Source organism: Megascapheus bottae, chromosome 22 (genome assembly GCF_031878675.1).
Source record: "Megascapheus bottae isolate mThoBot1 chromosome 22, mThoBot2.hap1, whole genome shotgun sequence".
Taxonomy (NCBI): domain Eukaryota; kingdom Metazoa; phylum Chordata; class Mammalia; order Rodentia; family Geomyidae; genus Megascapheus; species Megascapheus bottae.
Genome location: NC_143530.1, coordinates 7,261,144 through 7,281,466, shown reverse-complemented (window position 1 = coordinate 7,281,466; position 20,323 = coordinate 7,261,144). Strand labels below are relative to the sequence as shown.

General features: G+C 50.2%; 1 protein-coding gene and 1 non-coding gene across 2 annotated transcripts in view; both read left to right on the top strand.

The window, feature by feature from the left end:
• The first annotated feature begins 1,103 nt into the window (after positions 1-1,103).
• Ptk7 (protein tyrosine kinase 7 (inactive)) overlaps positions 1,104-20,323 on the top strand; it is a 56,630-nt gene continuing 37,410 nt past the window's right edge. Inside the window, exon 1 of the mRNA XM_090355616.1 lies at positions 1,104-1,309. Within this exon, the coding sequence (XP_090211742.1) occupies positions 1,249-1,309 (61 nt within the window). The 5' untranslated portion in view covers positions 1,104-1,248. The remainder of the gene's footprint in view (positions 1,310-20,323) is intronic.
• LOC150047663 (U6 spliceosomal RNA) lies at positions 19,452-19,558 on the top strand. Its single transcript, XR_016539349.1, has one exon. It is a non-coding gene; the product is annotated as a U6 spliceosomal RNA (small nuclear RNA).

The window sequence follows — 20,323 nt, the reverse complement described above, 5'->3', positions numbered from 1 at the left end:
AATCTTTCTGCTGCTGGAGTCCTGACTGAAGAGGGCAGGGCACATGGGTTGTGTTGGGGCCTTCACAGGAGGGAGAGGCAGTGATGGACGGGACAAGGGAGAGCTGTTGATTCTTGGCTCTCTCCTCTCTTCCTCCCCCTTGTTCATACCCACTCCGGCAGGGCCTGGAGGAAGGCATCTGGGGGATGGTAAGGAGGCCCACAACCCAAGGAGAAGGTGCTGTGTGGACTGTTGTCAGGGACATGTGGTGGCCATGTGGCAGGACCCTGGAGTCCTGGCGCCACTTCTCCTGCCTGTGAGGCCTTCTGTGGCTTCCCCTCCTCCTCCCAGCTGCTTGGGGGAGGGAGGTCTAAGCAGGCCTGGGGGGCCCTCCAGAGCTAGAGGGGGACAAGGCACTATCCATCCCCTCTCACATATCCGGGAGGCCTGTCAGCAGCTGGGGCCCATCTTCTAAAGCTTGACTTCTCCTGACCCGCCTCCTACACCCCTTGCTGCTTTCACAACAAAGAAAGAATGTGGGGGTGGTGGCCTTGGGGGTGGGGGTGCCTGGAACCAGGACCGTGCTGGGCCTCCCCATAGCTGGAGACTTGGCCATGCCCCGACACAGCCCAGACTGCCTGGAGATGGACTTGGGATGAATTTGTTTAACAGCCTTCAGCCTGGCTCTCGAGAGTCACGGAGTTTCTACCTTCGGGTTCAGAGTGGCCAAGGGCCAAGCCAACGAGACCCCAGCCACACACTCTCCTCCTCCTCCTCCTCCGCCTGCCCACGATCCCGGCACCCCCAGGATATCAAGGACACCTCGGGGATTTTGAGTGGCTTTTCTCCCATTGTGGGGAATGACCCGAGCCTCTTCGGTTGTCCAGATCCCGGCGGGCAGCCCGGGGGTGGGCACAGGAACAGCTTCCCCGCCTTCCCGGGTCCCTAGCCCTTCGCAGTCCTCCCCTCGGCCGCGAGCTCCTCCCAGCCGCCGGGGAGGGGGCGCCGGGGCGGGGGCGCCGGGGGCGGGGCCTGGCGGCGGGGAGGGGGCGCTGAGGGGCGGGGCCTGGCGGCGGCGGGGCGGCAGCGGCAGCGGCGGCGGCGGCGGCGCGCGAGGACTCGGAGGTGCCGGGCGCGCGCGGCTCCAGCTCGGGACGCCTGGGGCTCGGGCTGCGGCTGCTGCGGCGGTGCCCGCGCTCCGGTGCATCGGCCTCCTGGGCCGGCCACGGAGGGGAGCGCCCTGCGCCTGCCTTTCCCGGCCCCGGCGCGATGGGGTCCGCGGCCGGAGCCCGCCGGCTGCCTCTGCTCGGAGTCCTGCTGCTTCTGGGCGGTGAGTCCCGGCGGGCCCGGGTCCCGAGGGGGAGCGGAGCCGGGGAGGTGGGTGGGGCAGTGGGGACGGGCGGGGGGGCGGGACCCTCGTGATCCGGTGGGGGGGTCTCGGGGTGGGGGTGAGGCCCAGTGGAAGGACGCCGGGAGCCGAGGGTCGGGGGACATCGGGGTCCCTCTCCCTTCCCGCCCGGGGCGGACGTTCCCGTCTCCAGAGTTTCTCCCGGGTTCCCCAGAGTTCACGCCACAGTTGCCGGCTCTCGCGCCCCGGTGGGGGGTTTCTTTTCAGGGGTCCCCCTCCCCCGCGAGCGGTGCGGGGTGCAGGCAGCCGGGGACGGGGCCGGGAGGCGCGGCGACCCCCGCGGGCTCAGCCCAGGTGAGCGCGGCCCGCCCGGCCCGAGCGCGGCCGACCTGCGCGCGCCGCGCTCCCAGCTTTGTTACCCCCGCCGCTCCCTTCCCCAAGCTCCCGGGGACGCCAGGACCCCAGATGGCCTGCCCGAGAGGGCGGAAGGAGGGAAGACTAAAGGGCTGTCCGGGCTCCCCCGCTCCTGGGCGCGAGCCCCCTGCTGCCGGGCGGAATCCCGGAGCGGAGGGTCCCGGGCTGGGTGGGTGACTAGGAGAAGGCCTCTGCCCGAATCGGGCATGGCCGGCCTGCCAAGGTGTGGACGGGGATTGTTCTCCTCCTTCCTGGATTTCCATTCTCTCCGTCCTCACTGAGGAAAGAAAATTCTCTCCAAGGACAGAGAGGCAAGAAGAAAAAAAAAGAGCTCCCTGGCTCAGACTTCGCGTTTTGATGAGGGTGTGGCCCCCATCTGTAGGGCACACTGGACCCCGCTTCCCCCCTGCAGCTTCCATTTCCTGAGTGTCACACCTGAGTGTCACCATGGAGGTGTCAGAAGTCCTTTGCAGGAAATCACTTTGCTACCCCAAAGTGGGTCACAAAACAGTCTGGTCTGGAAATGACACTCCCCCTCTGTACCTTTCCAAACATGAAATCTTACCTGGGGTCCTCAAAACAGCTCTGTTGGGGGGGTACTCGTCCGGGGGAGCTGCCCAGTTTATCACTTTCCCCTTCCCTTGAAGAGTGGCTGGCGGCGGGGAGGGCAGTCGTCCTTCCTGTCATCTTCCTGACCTGCCAGCTGTGGAGGGGTTTACTAGCAAATAGAGCTCACATCGCTTCCGTCCCTCCCCACCCCGAATTGAAAAGGAGCGCTAAACGGAACCCAGGAAAAGAACCAGCCCTGGGCATTAGTCATAAAAGTTGTTTCTGGAATTGCCCTGGTGTTTCTTGTGATGTGCATGGTGGTTATTGCTCATGGCAGGATCCACATCTGCTCCCAGAGGAAGTATGGAAGGTTTTTTTTTTTTTTTTGCACAGCTAGGATGGGGGCCCAGCCATATGGGCAAGCAGCCTGAGCTCACAGGCCTCCTGGGCCGCCGGGTTGGGTTTTGGTGTGTGGTTCTGCCTGATGGGCCTGCTTTCCCCCTGCTGTGGGTTAGAGTTCTGAAGTCAAGGGGAGATTCTGGTGAAGGCTCTCGTGCAGTGATGCTAAATTCTTAAATTCCTTCCATGAGATGATGTCTCTGATGTTCATTGAAGTTAATCTAGTGTTGGGTAGTAGTGGTGGGGCAGCGAGGGCAGGCAGCGGGCTTGGGACAGGAGGTCTGGAATCTCCTCTGGGGGCTAAGAGGGATGTCTCAGCTCAACAAAGGAACATTTTAATGAGAGCCTTAAATCAGTTCCACCAAATGTGCCTTGGTGTGGAACCTGTCCATGTGCTGTAAACATTTTCAGACAAGGCTGAGGCGCCTGCTGTCTTGTAGTGAAATCCCAAGACTCTACCCACCCAGATGCATGACTTCAGGGAGGGGGGGGGCAATGATTCTTTTTCACAATTTTTTTTATTGTTACTATAAAGGTGATGTACAGAGGGGTTGCAGTTATATAAATCAGGTAATGAGTACATTCTTTTTGGACAGTGTCACCCCTTCCCTGGCTTTCTCTGTTTTTCCCTCCCATTCCCACCTACAAGTTATATACTTTATTTTCAACAGAGGGTCTAGTAAGTACCACTACTGCATTTGTTCTCCCTTTGTCCCTCCATTTCTGTGCCCACCCTTACACTCTGATCTTCTTTTTAAAAACAGATCACCGTGCATTTTTGTCCATCTCATTGCTTAACTGTGTCACGAACTGAAGTGGTAGTAATAGTTACTAAGACTGGAATTAGTGAGCTTTGTGGATTAGACCATTTTGAAGTTTGGGTAATTATGCTGTAAATGTCTCAGTTACTTTCCAAACTTAGAGATCCCTGGTGTGATAAATGTGGTAGAGGGAGGAAGATTGGGGGGGGGGGTACAGACAAGGAGGAGAAGGAAAAGGAGGAGGAGGCGGGGAGGCCATAGCTTGACTTCTGAAATCTGGCATTTGTAACACTGTTGTGGCTATTATTCTATTCATCCTGTCCCCTACCCCGTCCCTGGATCCTTTCATCCAAGTTCTAGTTTCTTTGGGGGAAATTAAGTTGTCATATTCTGGAATATGCTGTCCTGCAAATTCCTTAAGCGAATTCCTCTGTAGCCTGTAATTCAGGCCTGGGTTTTGCTTTTATCACTGGTGCCTTTTCTTAGCTGGTGGGAGGACAAGTGTGGTCTTCACTTCACTTCCGTAGGAAACGGTCAGACTCATGGCCTTTAGCAGCAAGGAGTGGACAGAGCTCAGGCTCTGGAGTGTTTGACCTGACTCAAACACAATTTTTTTTTTTTTTTTTTTTTTTGCCAGTCCTGGTCTTGGGCTCAGGGACTGAGCACTGTCCTTGGGTTTTCTCAAGGCAAGAGCTCTACCACTTGAGCCACAGCACCAAGTGGTAGAGCTTTTTGTGTGTATGTGGTATCTAAGAATTGAACCCAGGTCTTTGTGCAAGCTAGGCAAGCACTCTACTACTAAGCCAAACTCACAGCCCCTCAAATTTCTTGGCCTCTCCAGTTTACCTCCTTTGTAAAGACGCCTCCTTCCTGGAGTTGGGCGGAGTATAGAAGGGAATGAAGAGTGTAAAGGCCCCTTTGGTCTTCTCTTTTCTGTGGCGTTTCCAACATACCTTTTCTAGCTTTACAATCATCCCAACATTCCCTACGTCTCCTAAAACCCTCCATTCCAGCCAACTGGCCAGTGCGCCATCTCTTATGACATAACCTGTTTTTCTCTACTCTGGACCAATTCCCTTATCTTTCTTTGGCCCAGCACACCTCTACTTCCTCCCAGAAGCCTTCCTTCTCCTGCCAGAGAGTGGTTATCTACAGAACCTCTCTGGGCTCTGTCTTATTAGGACACCTTCCATACCTATGTCCTTTCTGATTGGGCTTAATTTTACTGAAGGATTCCCCCTCCCACCGTGTATTCCCCGGTGGAATACGTACCCTACCTTATTTACCCTACCTTATTTACGGTGGATCCTTATCTAGGTTCATTAAAAATGGGAGTGAACCTTTTTGTAAGAGGTAATTAAGGGCAAGTGGTTTCCCTTTTGGATGGTAGGCACTGGGGTCTTTTGTGTCCTGTTGTGGTGTGGGGGGAGTCTCTAGGGTGAGGTTACCTGGTATTCTTCCTGGTAACTGGAACGTGTGATGGAATGAAGGAGTCAGCCCCTCCTTTCCCATTTTCTGGCCATCTATCCTTTGTGGTAACTTGTGAGTTTTGATGTGGTTGGGTTTCTGGCCTTCTCTTGCAGCTCTGGGCATAAGCAGTCACCTTTGCATATGAAGCTGGCTTACCTTGAAAGACTGGACTTGAGAAAGTGCTGTTCGGTCTTCTTCTGCAGTGAACTGTAGAGGGGTCTAGGTTTTCCTTAACTTTATTATTCAAAATAAGGTCCAAAGTCAAGTGACTTTGGTAGAGTGTGAATCAGAATCACAACCTTCCTTCCTTCCTTCTTTCTTCCTTCCCTTCTTCCCTCCCTCCCTCCCTCCCTCCTTCCCTTTCTCCCTCCCTCCCTGCCTGCCTGCCTGCCTGCCTTCCTTCCTTCCTTCCTGCCTGCCTGCCTGCCTGCCTGCCTGCTTTCTTTCCTCCCTTTCCTTCCTTTCTTTCTCCTCCCTCCCCTCTCCCCCGTGTCTCATTATGTAGGTCCTGGCTGGCCTCAATCTCCAGATCTTCCTGCAATAGCCTTCTAAGTGCTGGAATTACAGGGGTGTGTGACCATGTCTGACTTCAGTCTGTATTTTAACAAGACTTCAAAGGTCCTCAAGTCTAGGGCTAGGGTATCCCAGATTGGAAATGGAAATTCAAGGTACTGGGCTTTTTCTATTGCAACTGGGTAAACTAGAATCCAGACCTCACACAGCATTTGAAGGTTGGCTTTAAGTAACTGAGTCCTGTGAATGCTCTTTGGTGTGATGTTATACATTTTGGGTTTAATTTGAATTAGATTTTACTAAGAAACTTGCCTACAGAATGTGTGACTTTAGGAGCTTTTCAACATTAAATATGATATGTTGCTCCTCTTGGAGCCTCCCTTAGCTTTTCCTAGAGAAGCATGCATCTCTCTTTCCCTCTCTTATTTGTATATGTTTATTTATTTAGGTGCCTATCTTGGGGTTTGAACTTAAGGCCTGAGAACCATCTCTGGGCTTTTTGCTCAAGGCTAGTGCTCTGCTACGTTGAGCCAAAGCTCTACTTACCGCTTTTTGGTGGTTAATTGGAGAAAAGAATCTCATGGGTTTTACTACCTGGGCTGGTATCAAACCATGATCCTTAGATCTCAGCCTCCTGAGAGCTAGGATTACAGGCATGATTCACCAGTGCCCAGCCTCTCTCTCTCTCTTTTTTTTTTTTAAACAAGGGAAGCCACAAGAGTAGGGCCGTAGCCTTGAACTGAAGAGCTCGGGGACAGCGCCCAGGCCGAGTTCAAGCCTCATGTCCCACCCAAAAACAAAAACAAGGGGAGCCATTGGAAACATTAGGCTTATTTAACAGGAGTTTGGTTGAAGCATGACTTTTTTTTTTTTTTTTTTTTTTTTGCCAGTCCTGGGCTTGAGCTCAGGGCCTGAGCACTGTCCTTGGACTTTCTCAAGGCTAGAGCTCTACCACGTGAGCCTCAGTACCAGTTCCGAATGTTTGCTACGTACGAAGGGTACCGAGGAATTGAACCCTGGTCTTCGTGCATGCTAGGCAAGCACTCTACCACTAGGCCAAACTCCCAGCCCCCTCAAGCATGACTTTTTAGGAATACTCATGGGAGGCCTGTCTTTGCTGGACCATTGTTAGTGTCTGGAGCATTTCTTGCTGGGAGTTAGGGGCTTGTATGCCTTTGTGTTGAAGCCAGCATAGCTTCTGGAAGTCTCATCTGAGATGGAGGTTGGTTGGTTTAGACCTCTAATATTAGAGCCAGGAGCTGGACCCATGGTTTCAGTCTTTGGTGTTTATTCTGATGGAAGAAAGGGTCATTAAGCAGGGTTGGGTATCCTTGGCCTCTGTCCCTCCACCTCTTGTTGGTCTCCCTAACCTCAGTCGCCTGCCTCTCTGCAGCTGTGCTTGGGCACTGCCCCTGGCCGGAGCCACGTGGTAGGGCCACAGTTGCTGGCTGCTGGCACAGGCCCTCACTTGTCCTGGAGTTGCAGCCTGCCCCTCTCCATTCCTGCTCTTGGCCTTTTTTTTTTTTTTTTTTTTTTTTTTTAACTGAGGGTGTGAAGGTTCTGCTTTGTGACTGCGTTGATATTCTGTCCTGGGGTTCCCTAAGTTCATTGCTGAGTGCACAGGCGCCCCTCCCCACCCCACACTTTGGTGGAGCTGGCGCAAGGGGTGGGGGGGGGGCAGTGAAGCTTGCCACCGCTAATCAGCGGTTTGAGGAAGCCCTCTGTAGTATGTCACTTTTTCCATCCTCTTTCCTTCTCTGCACTTAGGCCATTTCCCTCCCAATACTGCTGCACAAACAGCATTGGGGCAGGGAGGACACTTTGTTAGAAGGGCACACACACACACACACACACGTACACACACACACAGAGGTGCCTTCCTACTGTTTGCCTTTGGATTGCCAAGCTCCTGTCACCCTGTGCAGTTAGGTGAGGGGTACCTTGAGTGAATGCACAGGTAAGTGAGGCATCACCTCCCAGGGGCCCTGCACAACCCACGCTCCTGTTGGAAGTCTAGTCCCTGACAAGCAGGCTTTGCCCTTGCTGGCTTAAGTGTCACTGCATAGGAATTCTAAGTCACATGTTAAGAAGGTGTAGATAGGTATAGATGGAGGGGTTGGGGACTTGGCCCAAATGGTAAGGGGCCTTCTTGGCAAGGTCCTGGGCTCGTACCCTAGTGCCAGCAAAGAATACGTGGAGTTCAGTGAGTGAGAGGAAAAGTAGCATGAGGTAGTGGTTAAAATTGTAGTTTCCGGCCGGGAGTTTGGCTTAGTGGTTAAAGTGCTTGCCTAGCATGCACGAAGACCCAGGTTCAACTCCTCGGTACCACATACATAGAAAAAAGCCGAAAGTGGTCCTTAGGCTCAAATGGTAGAGCTCTAGCCTTGAGAAAGTCCAAGGACAGTGCTCCGGCCCTGAGCTCAAGCCCAGGACTGGCAAAAAAAAAAAAAAAAAAATTGTAGTTTCCTGGGCCTTACTGTGGACAGTAAGATCCTTCTCTTCATCAGGACAGTTGGGGGCAGGAGCTGGAAAGCATGTTTTATTTTCTTATTCTTTATTAGATTATATTATATATTTTGAAGAGCTAATCCAGTCACATAGTTCAGATTTCAAAAGGAAATTGCAGTTATGAAGAGCTTCCTAGGGGATTCTTAACATTGAAGTTTGAGAGCCATCACGGGAAAAGAAGTGGATTTGCCAGTCTGATGTGAGGGTGCAGTGCAGAGAAAGAGTGTGCTGAGAATATTGAGGGACTTAGAGGAGTCCATTGAAAGCATTCCAGTGCTTCCCATTGGCAAAGCCTTGTGAGGAGCCTTAGAAGTTAGGAGAGAGACAAGATGGAGAAATGTGAAGCAGATGAAGTGGAATGAAAGTCACCATTTGGTTAAAGGCAAACTAGAATAGAACATTCCAGAATATATAGGACAGTAAGTCTGAGATATATAGCAGGAGCCAATGGGAAGCAAGAGGCGTCAGAGAAGAGAAAGGAGTGGGCACAGCCACTTTGAATTCTCCTGGGGACTCTTTTCCCCCCCTAGCCCAGTAGAAGCTTGTACCAAAAGGATAATGTGGGTTCACGACTACCATCTCCTGCTTCATGTTGGGCTTCTTCCGTGGTGGGTATAACTGCTTTCTGCAGTCCAGAGATGCTTTTAGAACCCACTGGAAGGGTTTCTTATTACCCCTGGCTCTGTGTGACTGTGGATACTTCAGTCATGTCCTGTGGTCAGGTCTGGAATCTGTCACAAGAGAGAGACTGGCATGTGCTGTCTCCTCCAGGAGACATGCTAGCTCTTTGTGTCCCCTCTTTGAGAGTCGGGGTGGCCATATGAAAGAAGACTGCTGCTCTACTGTGGGACTCCTGAGATGTCCTTGCAGCTCACACAGCTGCCTTTGTGTATATTAGAAAAGGGTACATCTGGCTGGGGTTGCTGCTCAGTGGGGTACTTGTACCCCCAGTGCTGCAAAGCAAAAAGAGAAAGAAACAAAAAGAAAAAGGAAAATAGGTATCATCAATTCTAGTAGCTACAACTCTGTACCCCAGGGGTCAAGGCTTTGGCTAGTATTTCAGATATTTTGGTCAGGCTTTTTTTCTTCACGTGCGTGTGTGCGTGCATGTGCATATGTGCACGCCAATCCTGGGGCTTGAACTCAGGGCATGGGCATTGTCCCTGAGCTATTTTACTCAAGGTTAGCCACAGCTCCACTTCCAACATTTTTTTTTTTTTTTTTTTTTGCCTTGAACTTAGGGCCTGGGCACTGTCCTTGGGCTTTCTCAAGGCTAGAGCTCTACCTCTTGAGCCACAGCACCATTTCTGGCTTTTTTTTTTTTCTATTTATGTGGTACTAAGCAATCGAACCTGGGTCTTCATGTATGCTAGGCAAGCACTCTACCACTAGGCCAAACTCCCAGCCCCCCAACATTTTTTTGAGTGGGGAGGCTAGTTAATTGGAGATAAGAATCTCACAGACTTTTCCTGTCTTAACTGGCTTTGAACTATGATCGTCAGATCTCAGCCTCCTGAGTAGCTGGGATTATAGGAATTAGCCACCAGCATGGGACAGGATACCTACACATGTATGTAGGTATTAGAACTTTGCTGGTGGCCCTGTGTTTCTCAGCTGATGGCCTTATGTAATTTTGGTGATCTGTCTTCTGTTTCAAATGAGCCCTCTTCACTGCATTTTGAAGTACCATAGCCACTTCTTATTGTTGAGATCTTGGCCTATTTTGGGGCTCCTGTCCTTGTCCCCAGAGTTTCCTTTTAGCCTGGTGGATGGAAGCTTCCAGCCTACTATAATGAGGGCACGGAGGCCCATGAGGCCTCAGGAAAAAGGACACAGTTCATTGTGAAGCTTCTGATTTTCCTGTCTTCATTGTCTGCCTTCCCTGGAGTAACAGCAGAGTCTCCTCGGCTCTCAGACCTCCTGAGCCTGGGAAGTTCTGGCCTGGGAGACTGGAATCTGCTTCTACAAGTCTAAACTGCTAGGTACCCTGGGCAAGTCCCATCTTCTTTCTTCAGACCTCTGCTGGAGGATGGAAGGCCCTAGAAAGCATGACCGTGTGGTACCTCTAATCTGTTTCTGTCCTCCTTGCCCTTGGTTGTGGGGAGAGACTTCTACCTGAGGGTTTGCATTTCCTCCTGTGGGCACCAGTGCCTTTGGACCCGACCAACGGGCAGGGTGTAACTTCTGGGTGCAAAGGGAAATGGACAGGTTACAGTAGGTTTTTGGAAAGGCTTGGGAAAGAGTTCTTTATTAGGGGGAAAACAAGAGCTTTTCTCTAAGAGGGAGATCCCTTTTTCTTTTGCATAGAGGAAAAACACTTAAAGACAGGCTTGAAGCTGGGCATCAGCGGCTCACACGTGTAATAGCAGCTACTCAGGATCATGATTTGAAGCCAACTCGGGCAGGGTAGCTCATGAGACTCTTGTTTTTAATTAACTACCAAAAAGCCAGAAGTGGAGCTGTGGCTGGTAAAGCACCAGCTCTTGGCATGAAAAAGCTAAAGACAATGCTGAGGCCCCAAGTTCAAACCCCAGTACTGCAGACACAACACACACACACACACACACACACACACACACACACACACACACACACACACACACACAGAAAAGAGGGGGCTTGAAGCTGGGAAGAGTGAAGCGTGGCTAACTGTGATTTGGAGAAGAGCTTCCTCTGTAAGAACCCACAACAGCATTCTGCTTTGTACTTTACAAAATGCTTCTACCATGATGACATTGGGCTTGATTGACAAGTTTCAGAGAGGCAGGACAGAGGGTAAGGTTTTGTTTTTGTTTTTGGGAGGGGTGCATTTAGTTAGGTAAACTGAGGCACAAAAGTATGCGGGTCCTCAGCACTGTAAAACTGGTGAAAGGGCTGAGATCAGAATGTCTCTCTCGGCTGGGTCCTCCACTCAGAGCATGGAAGGAGGGCACAAACTTCTCAGGCTTGAGCTCAGGGTCTGAGCACTGTCCTTGGACTTTTTCAAGGTTAGAGCTCTACCACCTAGCCACAGCACCACGTCCAGCTTTTTCTATATATGTGGTACTGTGAAATGGAACTGCATCTTCATGCATGCTAGGCAAGCACTTTACCAGTGGGCTAAACTCCTGGCAGCGGAGGGCACAAACTTTAAGAGAATATTTTGAGGACCAGACCACTCTCTGGGTGGGTTCAGGGGCGTAGAATCAGAGGGTGGGGGTGAGCTTCGTGTTTTCTAGGCCAGGAGTGTGTCAGTTATACAAGGAGCCTTCTTTTGGGCTCTGCGTTTCAAATTGCTCCCCCCCACCCCACCTTCCTTTTTGGTCACAAAACTGCAAAGTTAAGTTTTTTAGAGGCGCATTTAAAGATTTGTACATGGTTTTGTTGTGGTTATTTTTGGTCATGATGCTCTGTATCTGAGCTTTTCTGCTTAAGGCTAGCACACTACCACTTTGAGTCACAACTCCACTTCCCATTTTCTGGAGATAAGAGGATCACAGACTTTTTTGACTTAGCTGGCTTTGAACTGTGATCCTTAGATCTCCACCTTGGGAGGCGGAGGCAGGAAGATGAAGTTTGATACCAGATGGTGGAGGTTACCAAGTGACTTCCAGAGCAGCCTAGACTATGTCATGAGACTGCTATCTTAAAAAACCAAACCATCAATAAAACCATCAATAAAAAAAAGCTCAGGGCCGGGAGTTGGGCCTAGTGGTAGAGTGCTTGCCTAGCATGCATGAAGACCCGGGTTCGATTCCTCGGTACCATATACATAGAAAAAAGCCAGAAGTGGTGCTGAGGTTCAAGTGGTAGAGTTCTAGCTTTGAGAAAGTCCAAGGACAGTGCTCAGGCCCTGAGCTCAAGCCCTGAGCTCAAGTTCAGGACTAACAACAACAAAAGAAATAAAAAAAAAAAGCGCTCAGGTCAGACTATTATATGTAGTCTAGAGGTCTGGAACATTGACTGAGACCCCATGGTTTGAACTTCTCTTCTTAGTCTCCTTGGCCTAGTGCTTCTAAAAGGTTGGACTGCAGGCCCTGGTTTATAGGTACATCACCACATTCCAGACCAGTGCTACCTGTTACAAGAGTGTACACTGGACTGGGCTGTGTTGGGGACTACGTAGGTGGCATTGGAGTCATTCTTGAGGTAGTGCTCCAGGGCTGGCTCGCAGAGCAGAGCTGATGACTTAGGAGACCTTTTGTTTTGTTTTGTTTTGTTTGGCTTGGCTAGTCCTGGGCCTTGAACTCCCCTGCACTAAGCCCTTGACCTTTGAGGATTCCGCCCAGTTCTTTCTTTCTTCTGCTTCTGAAGTTCTCAGGTTCTAGCTGAATGTGATTGAGTGACAGAGCTTCTCTAGGAACCATAGGGTCCCCTTTGTCTTGTTCTTGCAGGATGTAAAGCAGGGGCTCTGGTGATCTGATTCCATTGTTGCTTGTCTACTGTCAAAGCCAAAGCAGAGGGGCCGGGAATTTGGTCTAGTGGTAGAGTGGTTGCTTAGCATGCACAAAGACCGGGGTTCAACTCCTCAGTACCACATACCTAGAAAAAGGCCGGAAGTGGTGCTGTGGCTCACATGGTAGAGTGCTAACCTTGAGGAAAGCCCAAGGACAGTGCTCAGGCTCTGAGCTCAAGCCCCAGGACTGCCCCCCCCCAAAAAAAAACCCAAAACAAAACAAAAAAAGCAGAGTTGTTTCCCAGAGTGGGAGGAGAAAGAAGAAGACGGAGAGGAGGAGAGAGAAGAGGGAGGAGGAGGTAGAGGGAAGAGGCTCCTTCAGACGAACAGGTCCCTAAAAAAGGTGATGGGCTAGGATGGCATTTGGGAGTCAGAGTTCATTCTCAGCCACCTGAGGAACAACACACAAAGAAAACCTTATCGTGGGTCCTGGGAGGTGTGAGGTGTGTGTGTGTGTGTGTGTGTGTGTGTGTGTGTGTGTGTGTGTGGCGGCGTGTGAGGGAGAAATAACAAAATGGTGCTGGTCTTGTAGTCCCAGCTAAGAAGACCAGCCGATTTTTTTTTTTTTTTTTACCAGTTTGGTTTATTTGGGAGGTGACACCAATTGTTAAACCAATCAGATGCTGGGGTCTGTGATCTGAGCTCCTCCCCCACGCCAGGGGGTAGCAGGGGGGAGGGCATTGTCTGGGACAGCCCTTGGTGGGGGGGATTGGGAGAGGCTGAGGTCTCTTTCTCTCTCTGGCTGTCTGGCCTCCCCCTCTAGAAAATTCCATCTCAAAACCATGCTTTTATTTAGAAAACACATCCACTTTCAGGAAAGCTGGATTTCTGTCCCTTTGTTGCTGCTAGAGATCCTGGTGCAGTCAACTGCTTCCGGGCCTCCGGGCCTGCCTTCCCTAACCTTCTTTACCTTTGTCTCCTGGGCCCTTTGAAGATGGCCCTGCCGAGGCCGCCAAGCTGCCGGGCTCTCCCTGCCGGCTTCCCGGTGGCAGGTTTAGGCGAGTCTGTACTTGGGCCTTCCCACGAAACTCCCTTTTCCCAGCCCTCTACAACTGGGACTGGTGACCCAGAAGGGGTAAGAGAGTGTGGGCGCAGGGGCAGCCCTCTCCACCCTTCCCGGATCAAAGGAGCCTTCTCGGGGAGCTGGGAACTACCTCTCCCCAATAGCCCCACCAGTGAGTAAACAGCCCAGGCCCCTGAAAGCCTTTGAAGCCCGGTGCTTCAGGCCAGGAGGAATGCAGAACGTTTTATTTTAGGGGTGGACTTAGGTTTCCACTGCCTTCAGTATTTGCAAATTTGAAACAAATGCCCTCATTTAGCAGCCAGCAGGCTGGGCAGTAAATGGGGGCTGTTTCAGGGCGTTTATGGCTGTCACAGGTATTTGTGGAGAGAGAGAGACCTCAGCAGGTTTGGGGCAAGATAGAGGGTTCATGGTTAGGTGGGTTGTACAAGGTTCCAGCCAGGTCTCCTGTAGAGGGCTGTGGGCTTTGTCATAAAAAGCCTGGTCCTCCCCTGCCTCCCTGCCCCCCCCCCCCAGGAAGTGTGTCCTCTGCAGACAAAGGAGTTTGGCAGGGTGTTTACCCCCCTCCCCTGGGGGGGGATGCTAAGGCGGAGTCCCTCCCCCTTGGCTGCCAAAGGATCAGATTTCCAATGAACCTTTCCTTCTCCCACTCTGAGGACTTGAAAGGCTTGTTAAATGTGCTTTAAATGTAACAAGTTGGTGGAGAGGTCCCCTCCCCTCCCTCTGTGCCAGTTTCACTGAGAAGAGCTAAGAGAACCCTATTCTCCTTTTGTTGTTTCTGGAAGTGGGATCTGTGAAGTGCCCCCCAAGAAAAAGACCCTGGATTGATGCTGTCTGCCTTTCAAGGGGCTGTGACACCCAGGGAGAAGTCTGTCCAGACCCTCCCCACCCCAGTTTGCTCCAAGGAAAAGTCAGAAATCTGTTGAGGAACCCACACCTGACATCAGGACATGGATGACAGTTCACTTCTCTGAGCCTTTGTTTTCTTTCTTTCTTTCTTTCCTTTTTTTTTTTTTGGTGCCAATCCTGGGACTTGAACTCAGTCCCCAGGACACTGTCTCTGAGTTTTTAGGCTCAAAACTAGTATTCTATCACCTTGAGCTGCAGCTCCATTCCAGCTTTTTACTGGCTAATTGGAGATCTCACAGACTTTACTGCCTTTGAACTTCTGTCCTTAGATCTCAGCCTCTTTAGTAGCTCGCATTACAGTTGTGAACCTCACTGGCTCAGACTCATAATGGTACAATCTTAAAAATCACTGGTATCTTTCAAGTCTGGTATTTTCCCCACAGACAGCACACGTGTGTGGGGTTGGTGCTAACTGTGGAGACACGCAGGGTCAATCCTTCTAGTTTGTGCTGCCCCAGCCACTACATGCCACCTTTACCTCTTTAGGATTCAAGCAGTCCAGAGTTCCAGGAATTAAATAATGCTGTGTGTGGTGTGTGTGTGTGTGTGTGTGTGTGTGTGTGTGTGTGTGTGTGTGTGTGTGTGTGATGCTACTGGGATGAAATCAGGGCTTTGTACATGTGAGGCCAGCACTCAGCCACTGTATCATACCCCCAGCACTACTGAGAATTTTTATTTTATTTTATTTTTTTAAATTTGTTGGAGATGAGTCTCTCTTATTTATAGAGGGGGGTGGGGCAGAAAGGGGACAGCACTGGCTTGAGACTGTATTCCTCATATCTCAGCCTCCTGTGGCCAAGCATTAACTACCACAAAACCGGAAGTAGCCTTGTGGCGCAAAGTGGTAAAGCACTAGCCTTGATCCAAAGAGTTCAGGGACAGTACCCAGGTCCTAAGTTCAAGCCCCATGACCCACAAAATAAATTAATAGGTAAATCTTAGCCTCTTAAATTGCTAGGATTATAGCAATACCGCCATGGTCTGAAAACAAAAACATTTCCCACTTGAAGTTGGTTGAGTCTGTGATGTAGAACTGTAATAGATAAAACCCTGTCTATAGCCAAGGACACTAGGCAAATAGCTGGTGGGTGTTCAGTTGTCCTGAATTTTGGTCTCATGCCACCTGATTCCTCATTCATGTCTTTCATCCATGGACAGGAAAGCCTGGGAGACCTCTGTGGGTTTCCTGCCAGTGACTGGCATCATGGGTGAAGACAGTTGGCAGCCAAATTAACAGAGGCCTGGGCCCAGGCCGCCCTCAGCCCCAAAGAAAGAGGTGTTGATCAGCCTGACAGGGCAGCATGTCCCCCTCTGATCCCCCAGGTTGGAAATAAATTAGTTGAAAGTTGCTCTTACACTAGCATGACAAATTGCTTTCAGTTTTTGTTGCCAAAAGAGAACTTTGAAAACAGGGTGTAAATTGGGTTATTTACACTGTGATGTTGGTCCTTCCATGAAGTTGGTGAAGTGAGCTTTTCAGGGTCTCTTGCTGAGCTCCCCAGGGTACCTGGCCTCAGGTGAGGTGGCTGTGGGCTGGGTATGTCTCCAGAAGTGCCCTTGAATGCAGGATGTGTGGTGGCTGGGCTGGCCTTTGAGGTGCCTGGGATCAGCCCCTTTCTTAGATCAAAGAAATACCTTTTGTTTTTCTGCTCACACTTTCTCCCTGCCCTGGAGCCAGAGTCATAAAGGCGGTTGAGATGTGAGGGTCTGCATCTGGTCGCTGGGAGTGGGGAGTGACAGGGGTCCCTAGGGGGTCTTTCTCATGCTGGGCACTTCCTGTCTTCTCCTCCTCCCCCGCCCCAGATGTACTGGGGTCTGCCTGGGCTAGCCTGGGCACCTGAAGTTGTAATGGGCTGCCCACCTACTCTGTAGGGTACTGTCTGAAGCAGGCTATGGTGAAACTAGCCCCACAAAGGCGGATTTCACTCCAGGCTAAGTGTTTTGTTGCTGAATCATTTGCATTCATTAAAAGTAGTGAAGGGTGAAGTGATATTTAAGGCAATAAGACTGGTTTGCAGGAGCCCGGCCTTGGAACCTCATTCAGAATTGCTCCGGGGCAGGGGAGAGGATGGGCGCCTCTCACTCAAGCTTACTTAACTTCTGACTGCCTTGGGCATAGGCCAGCTACTAAAATATGAAAAATGTTTGTCCAGCAGCCCCCGGAGCTTGGCCAGACTGCCCTAGCCAAAGAAAATACATACTTACAATTCATTATTTAGCCTCCTCCCCGGCTTGCTTGGGACCTCGCAGGGGAAGGGAGATGAGGCGGGAGGGGGGAGGGGGGAAGATGGGGGAGTGAGCTTCCTACATCTTTTAAGGGGAAGTAAAGGAAGTACCTTCTACACTGTTCCCTCTCGTTTATTCCTTTGGTTCTCTGCTGGACATTAGATTGTACTGGAAGCTTTTATGTTCTCAACATGACCACCAGAGGCAGGTATCCTTGTATTGGTCTGTACCCTTATGCTCCTGTGTCTGTAGGGTCATTCTTATCATAGGATATGAACATATCAGAACTCTGTGCACAATTTTGTCTAATTTTTGTGGGAAGGGAGTTGATAACTTTCAATAGATTCTTTTTCTCTCTCTTTGTTGGTCATGGGGCTTGAACTCAGGGCCTGGGCTCTGTCCCCGAGCTCTTTTGCTCAAGGCTATATTGCTCTACCACTTTGAACCACAGTGCCACTTCCAATTTTCTGGTTGCTTATTGCAGAAAATAGTCTTATGCATCCTCAGATCTCAGCCTTCTGAGTCGATAGGATTACAGGTATGAGTCAGTGGTGCCAGGTTCACTAGATTCTTAAAGTCCTGTTACACAAAGGCCTGTGCAAACCACACTTGAGATAGGGAGCTGATGGGTGTGGCTCAGTGTGTAGTATGGCCAGGAGGACATGGTTATTTATCATTCAAACATCTCTACCTAATAACCATTATTAACCAGCCTTGTGGCCCCCGACTTTGATAGGATGGATGGAATCTGTCGGTCTGGTCTGTTCCAGAGGCACATGGCAGTTGCTCAAGAAGTTCTTGGTTTCCATAATCCAGATCCCCATCCTGGAAGTGATTTAACCTTACTCAACTCATTTCCTCATCTGTGGGATAAACATGATAAAATCTGCCCCCAAACACCTTATAGTGAGGGCACCGCCAAGTGCTTTCCCAAGGGGCAGGCCAGGTGTAGCTGGTGTGGGAGGCAGGCCTCTCCCTGCAGGCTATGCCCGGCCCCTGCCTGCAGGCTACCCGGGCCCCTCCCGGAACACCGATTTGGAAGTCCCACGCCATGACTAGCTGTTTCAATTTATTTCACCTGTTTATTACTGTCCCTTGAAGTGCCCTCAAATCTGTTTTCTCCCTTCAAGTCCCTGGTCCTGTCATTTCTTCTCTCTGATACTGCTGGAAAAAGAAAGTGAATTTTTAAAAGCATCCTTCTCCCTCCACTCCCCCCCAAAATTATCAAGGATACATACTTTATGAAGTATCCCCCCACCACCACCACAAAAGGCAACGAAGAAGCCAACAAGTGAAAAGGAGGAAGACTGGAAAGGCCGTAGTTATATACATAGGGCTGGAAGAGGTGATGAGCCCAGTACAGGAGATAAGAGGATGTTGTTGACCCCACTTCTCCATACTGGGCCTCCAATTCTGACCCTTGAGCTTGCTAGACAAGAACTGTTACTGCTTGGACCACACTCCCCCAGCCCTTTTTGCTTTTGTTGTTTTTCAGATATAGTCCATTATTTTTCCCCAGGACAGCTTTAGACTTGGATTCTCCTCTTTATGGGCTCTCCTGTAGCTGGGATGATAGATGCATACCACTGTGCTTGGCTTATTGATTGAGTCTCCTGATCTCTGTCTGTCCAGTAGCTGGCATTTCAGCCCTGAACCCACCATGCAGTCATGTCTATTTTTTAGTACTGGAATTTGAACTCAGGGTCTTGTACTTACCAAGCAGGCACTCTACAAGAGAGAGTTACACCTCCAGCCCTCCTTTTTTTTTTTTTTTTCTTCTGTTGGTCATGGGACTTGGACTCTGGACTTGGGCCCTGTTCCTGAGCTCTTTAGCTCAAGGCTACTTCCCTGCCCCTTGAGCCACAGTGCCACTTCCAGTTTTCTAGTGGTTAATAGGAGATAAGAGTCTCACGGGCTTTAGTGCCTGGGCTGGCTTTGAACCTTGATCCTCAGATCTTCAGATCTCAGCCTCCTGAGTAGTTAGGCTTACAGGTGTGAGCCGCCGTGCCTGGCTAACCTGCAACCTTTTCTTGCCAGTCCTGGAGCTTGAACTTAGGGCCTGTACTCAAGCTTTCGCACGGCCAGTACTCTACCACTTGAGCCACAGCACTATGTCCAGCTTTTTCTGTGTATGTGGTACGAAGGAATTGAACCCAGGACTTCGTGCATGCCAGGCGAACATTCTACCACTAGACCATACTCTTGGGCCTCCAGCCTTTTTTTTTTTTGCCAGTCCTGGGCTTGAACTCAGGGCGTGAGCACTGTCCTTGGACTTTCTCAAGGCTAGAGCTCTACCACTTGAGCCTCAGCACCACTTCCAGCTTTTTTCTATGTAAGTGGTACCGAGGAATCGAACCCTTGTCTTTGTGCATGCTAGACAAGCACTCTACCACTAGGCCAAACTCCCGCCCCCTGCCCCCAGCCTTTTTTATATTGGCTATTTTTGAGGTGTTTCCCTACCTAGACATGTACCTGAGAGAGGGACCCAGGCCCTGGCACTTGCTTAGTCAGTGCTCTGCACTGTACTACATGCCCTTGAGTACGTGTAGGGTCCCTGCCAGGTACTGGGGATAGAGCAGAACATGTTATGCATAAGGCCTTAGTACTGAGAATTTATTCTTCAGTGGGGAGGGCTACTGCCTAATGAAATACACACTAGTAATAATTATAGATGTAAACATTTTTATAGGAGAAGATTTTGATATTTATCAAGGATTACCATACTTGATAATATGGTAAGAAATCTATGCCCCAATATAACTGAAATTTATTCAAGAACCATTTGAATAACTGAATAGACTAGCTACTATGAAAAACAGTTAATAAAAGTTCTGCAAACCCAGATTCTTGGGTAGCAGAGGCAGTAGGATCACAAGTTCGAGTCCAGTGATATCATATCTTAAAATTGTTAAAGATTCAGTGCTCGCTTCAGCAGCACATTTACTAAACTTGGAACGATACAGAGAAGATTCTCATGGCCCCTGCACAAGGATGACATGCAAATTCATGAAACATTCCATACTTTTGAAAAAAAAGTGTTAACGATATGGAGCTCCGAGTGTTTGGTGGACCATCAGAGAATCAGCTTCGGGGGATGACAACCTGTGTGTGTCCTGAAGTGGACACAACCTTGCCCCTCCCAGCGCTGGCTGATGGGTGGAAAAGGAAATGTTGCTGTAGCTCTTAACAGAAATACTGGCCAGTTAAATCCAATGCTACATTAAAGGATGATGTGCCATAATCAAAGTCCAAAAACACAACCTTCTATGGCTTCATCTCCTAAGTCATGAAAATAAATCAGGAGCCACACAGTTACTTCAGTAGAGGCAAAGGTGACAATAGCTACAAAACTGTACCTATTGCTGATCTGTCCATCCATCCGTCCACCTGTCCATCTCAAGCCCTGGTACCTGTGAATGTGACTTCGGAGTCAGTCTTTGCAAATATAATCAAGTTAAAGTAAAGTCATTGTGGTGGGTGACTGCTCTATGTGACTTACAGTGCTCATTAAGAAGAGTAAGGGAAGGGGCCGGGAGTTTGGCCTCGTGGTAGAGTGCTTGCCTAGCATGCATGAAGACCCGGGTTCGATTCCTCGGTACCCCACATACATAGCAAAAAGCCAGAAGTGGTGCTGAGGCTCAAGTGGTAGAGTGCTTGCCTAGCAGGCACGAAGACTTGGGTTCAACTTCTCTGTACCACATACATAGAAAAAAGCTGGAAGTGGTGCTGAGGCTCAAGTGGTAGAGCTCTAGCCTTGAGAAAGTCCAAGGACAGTGCTCAGGCCCTGAGCT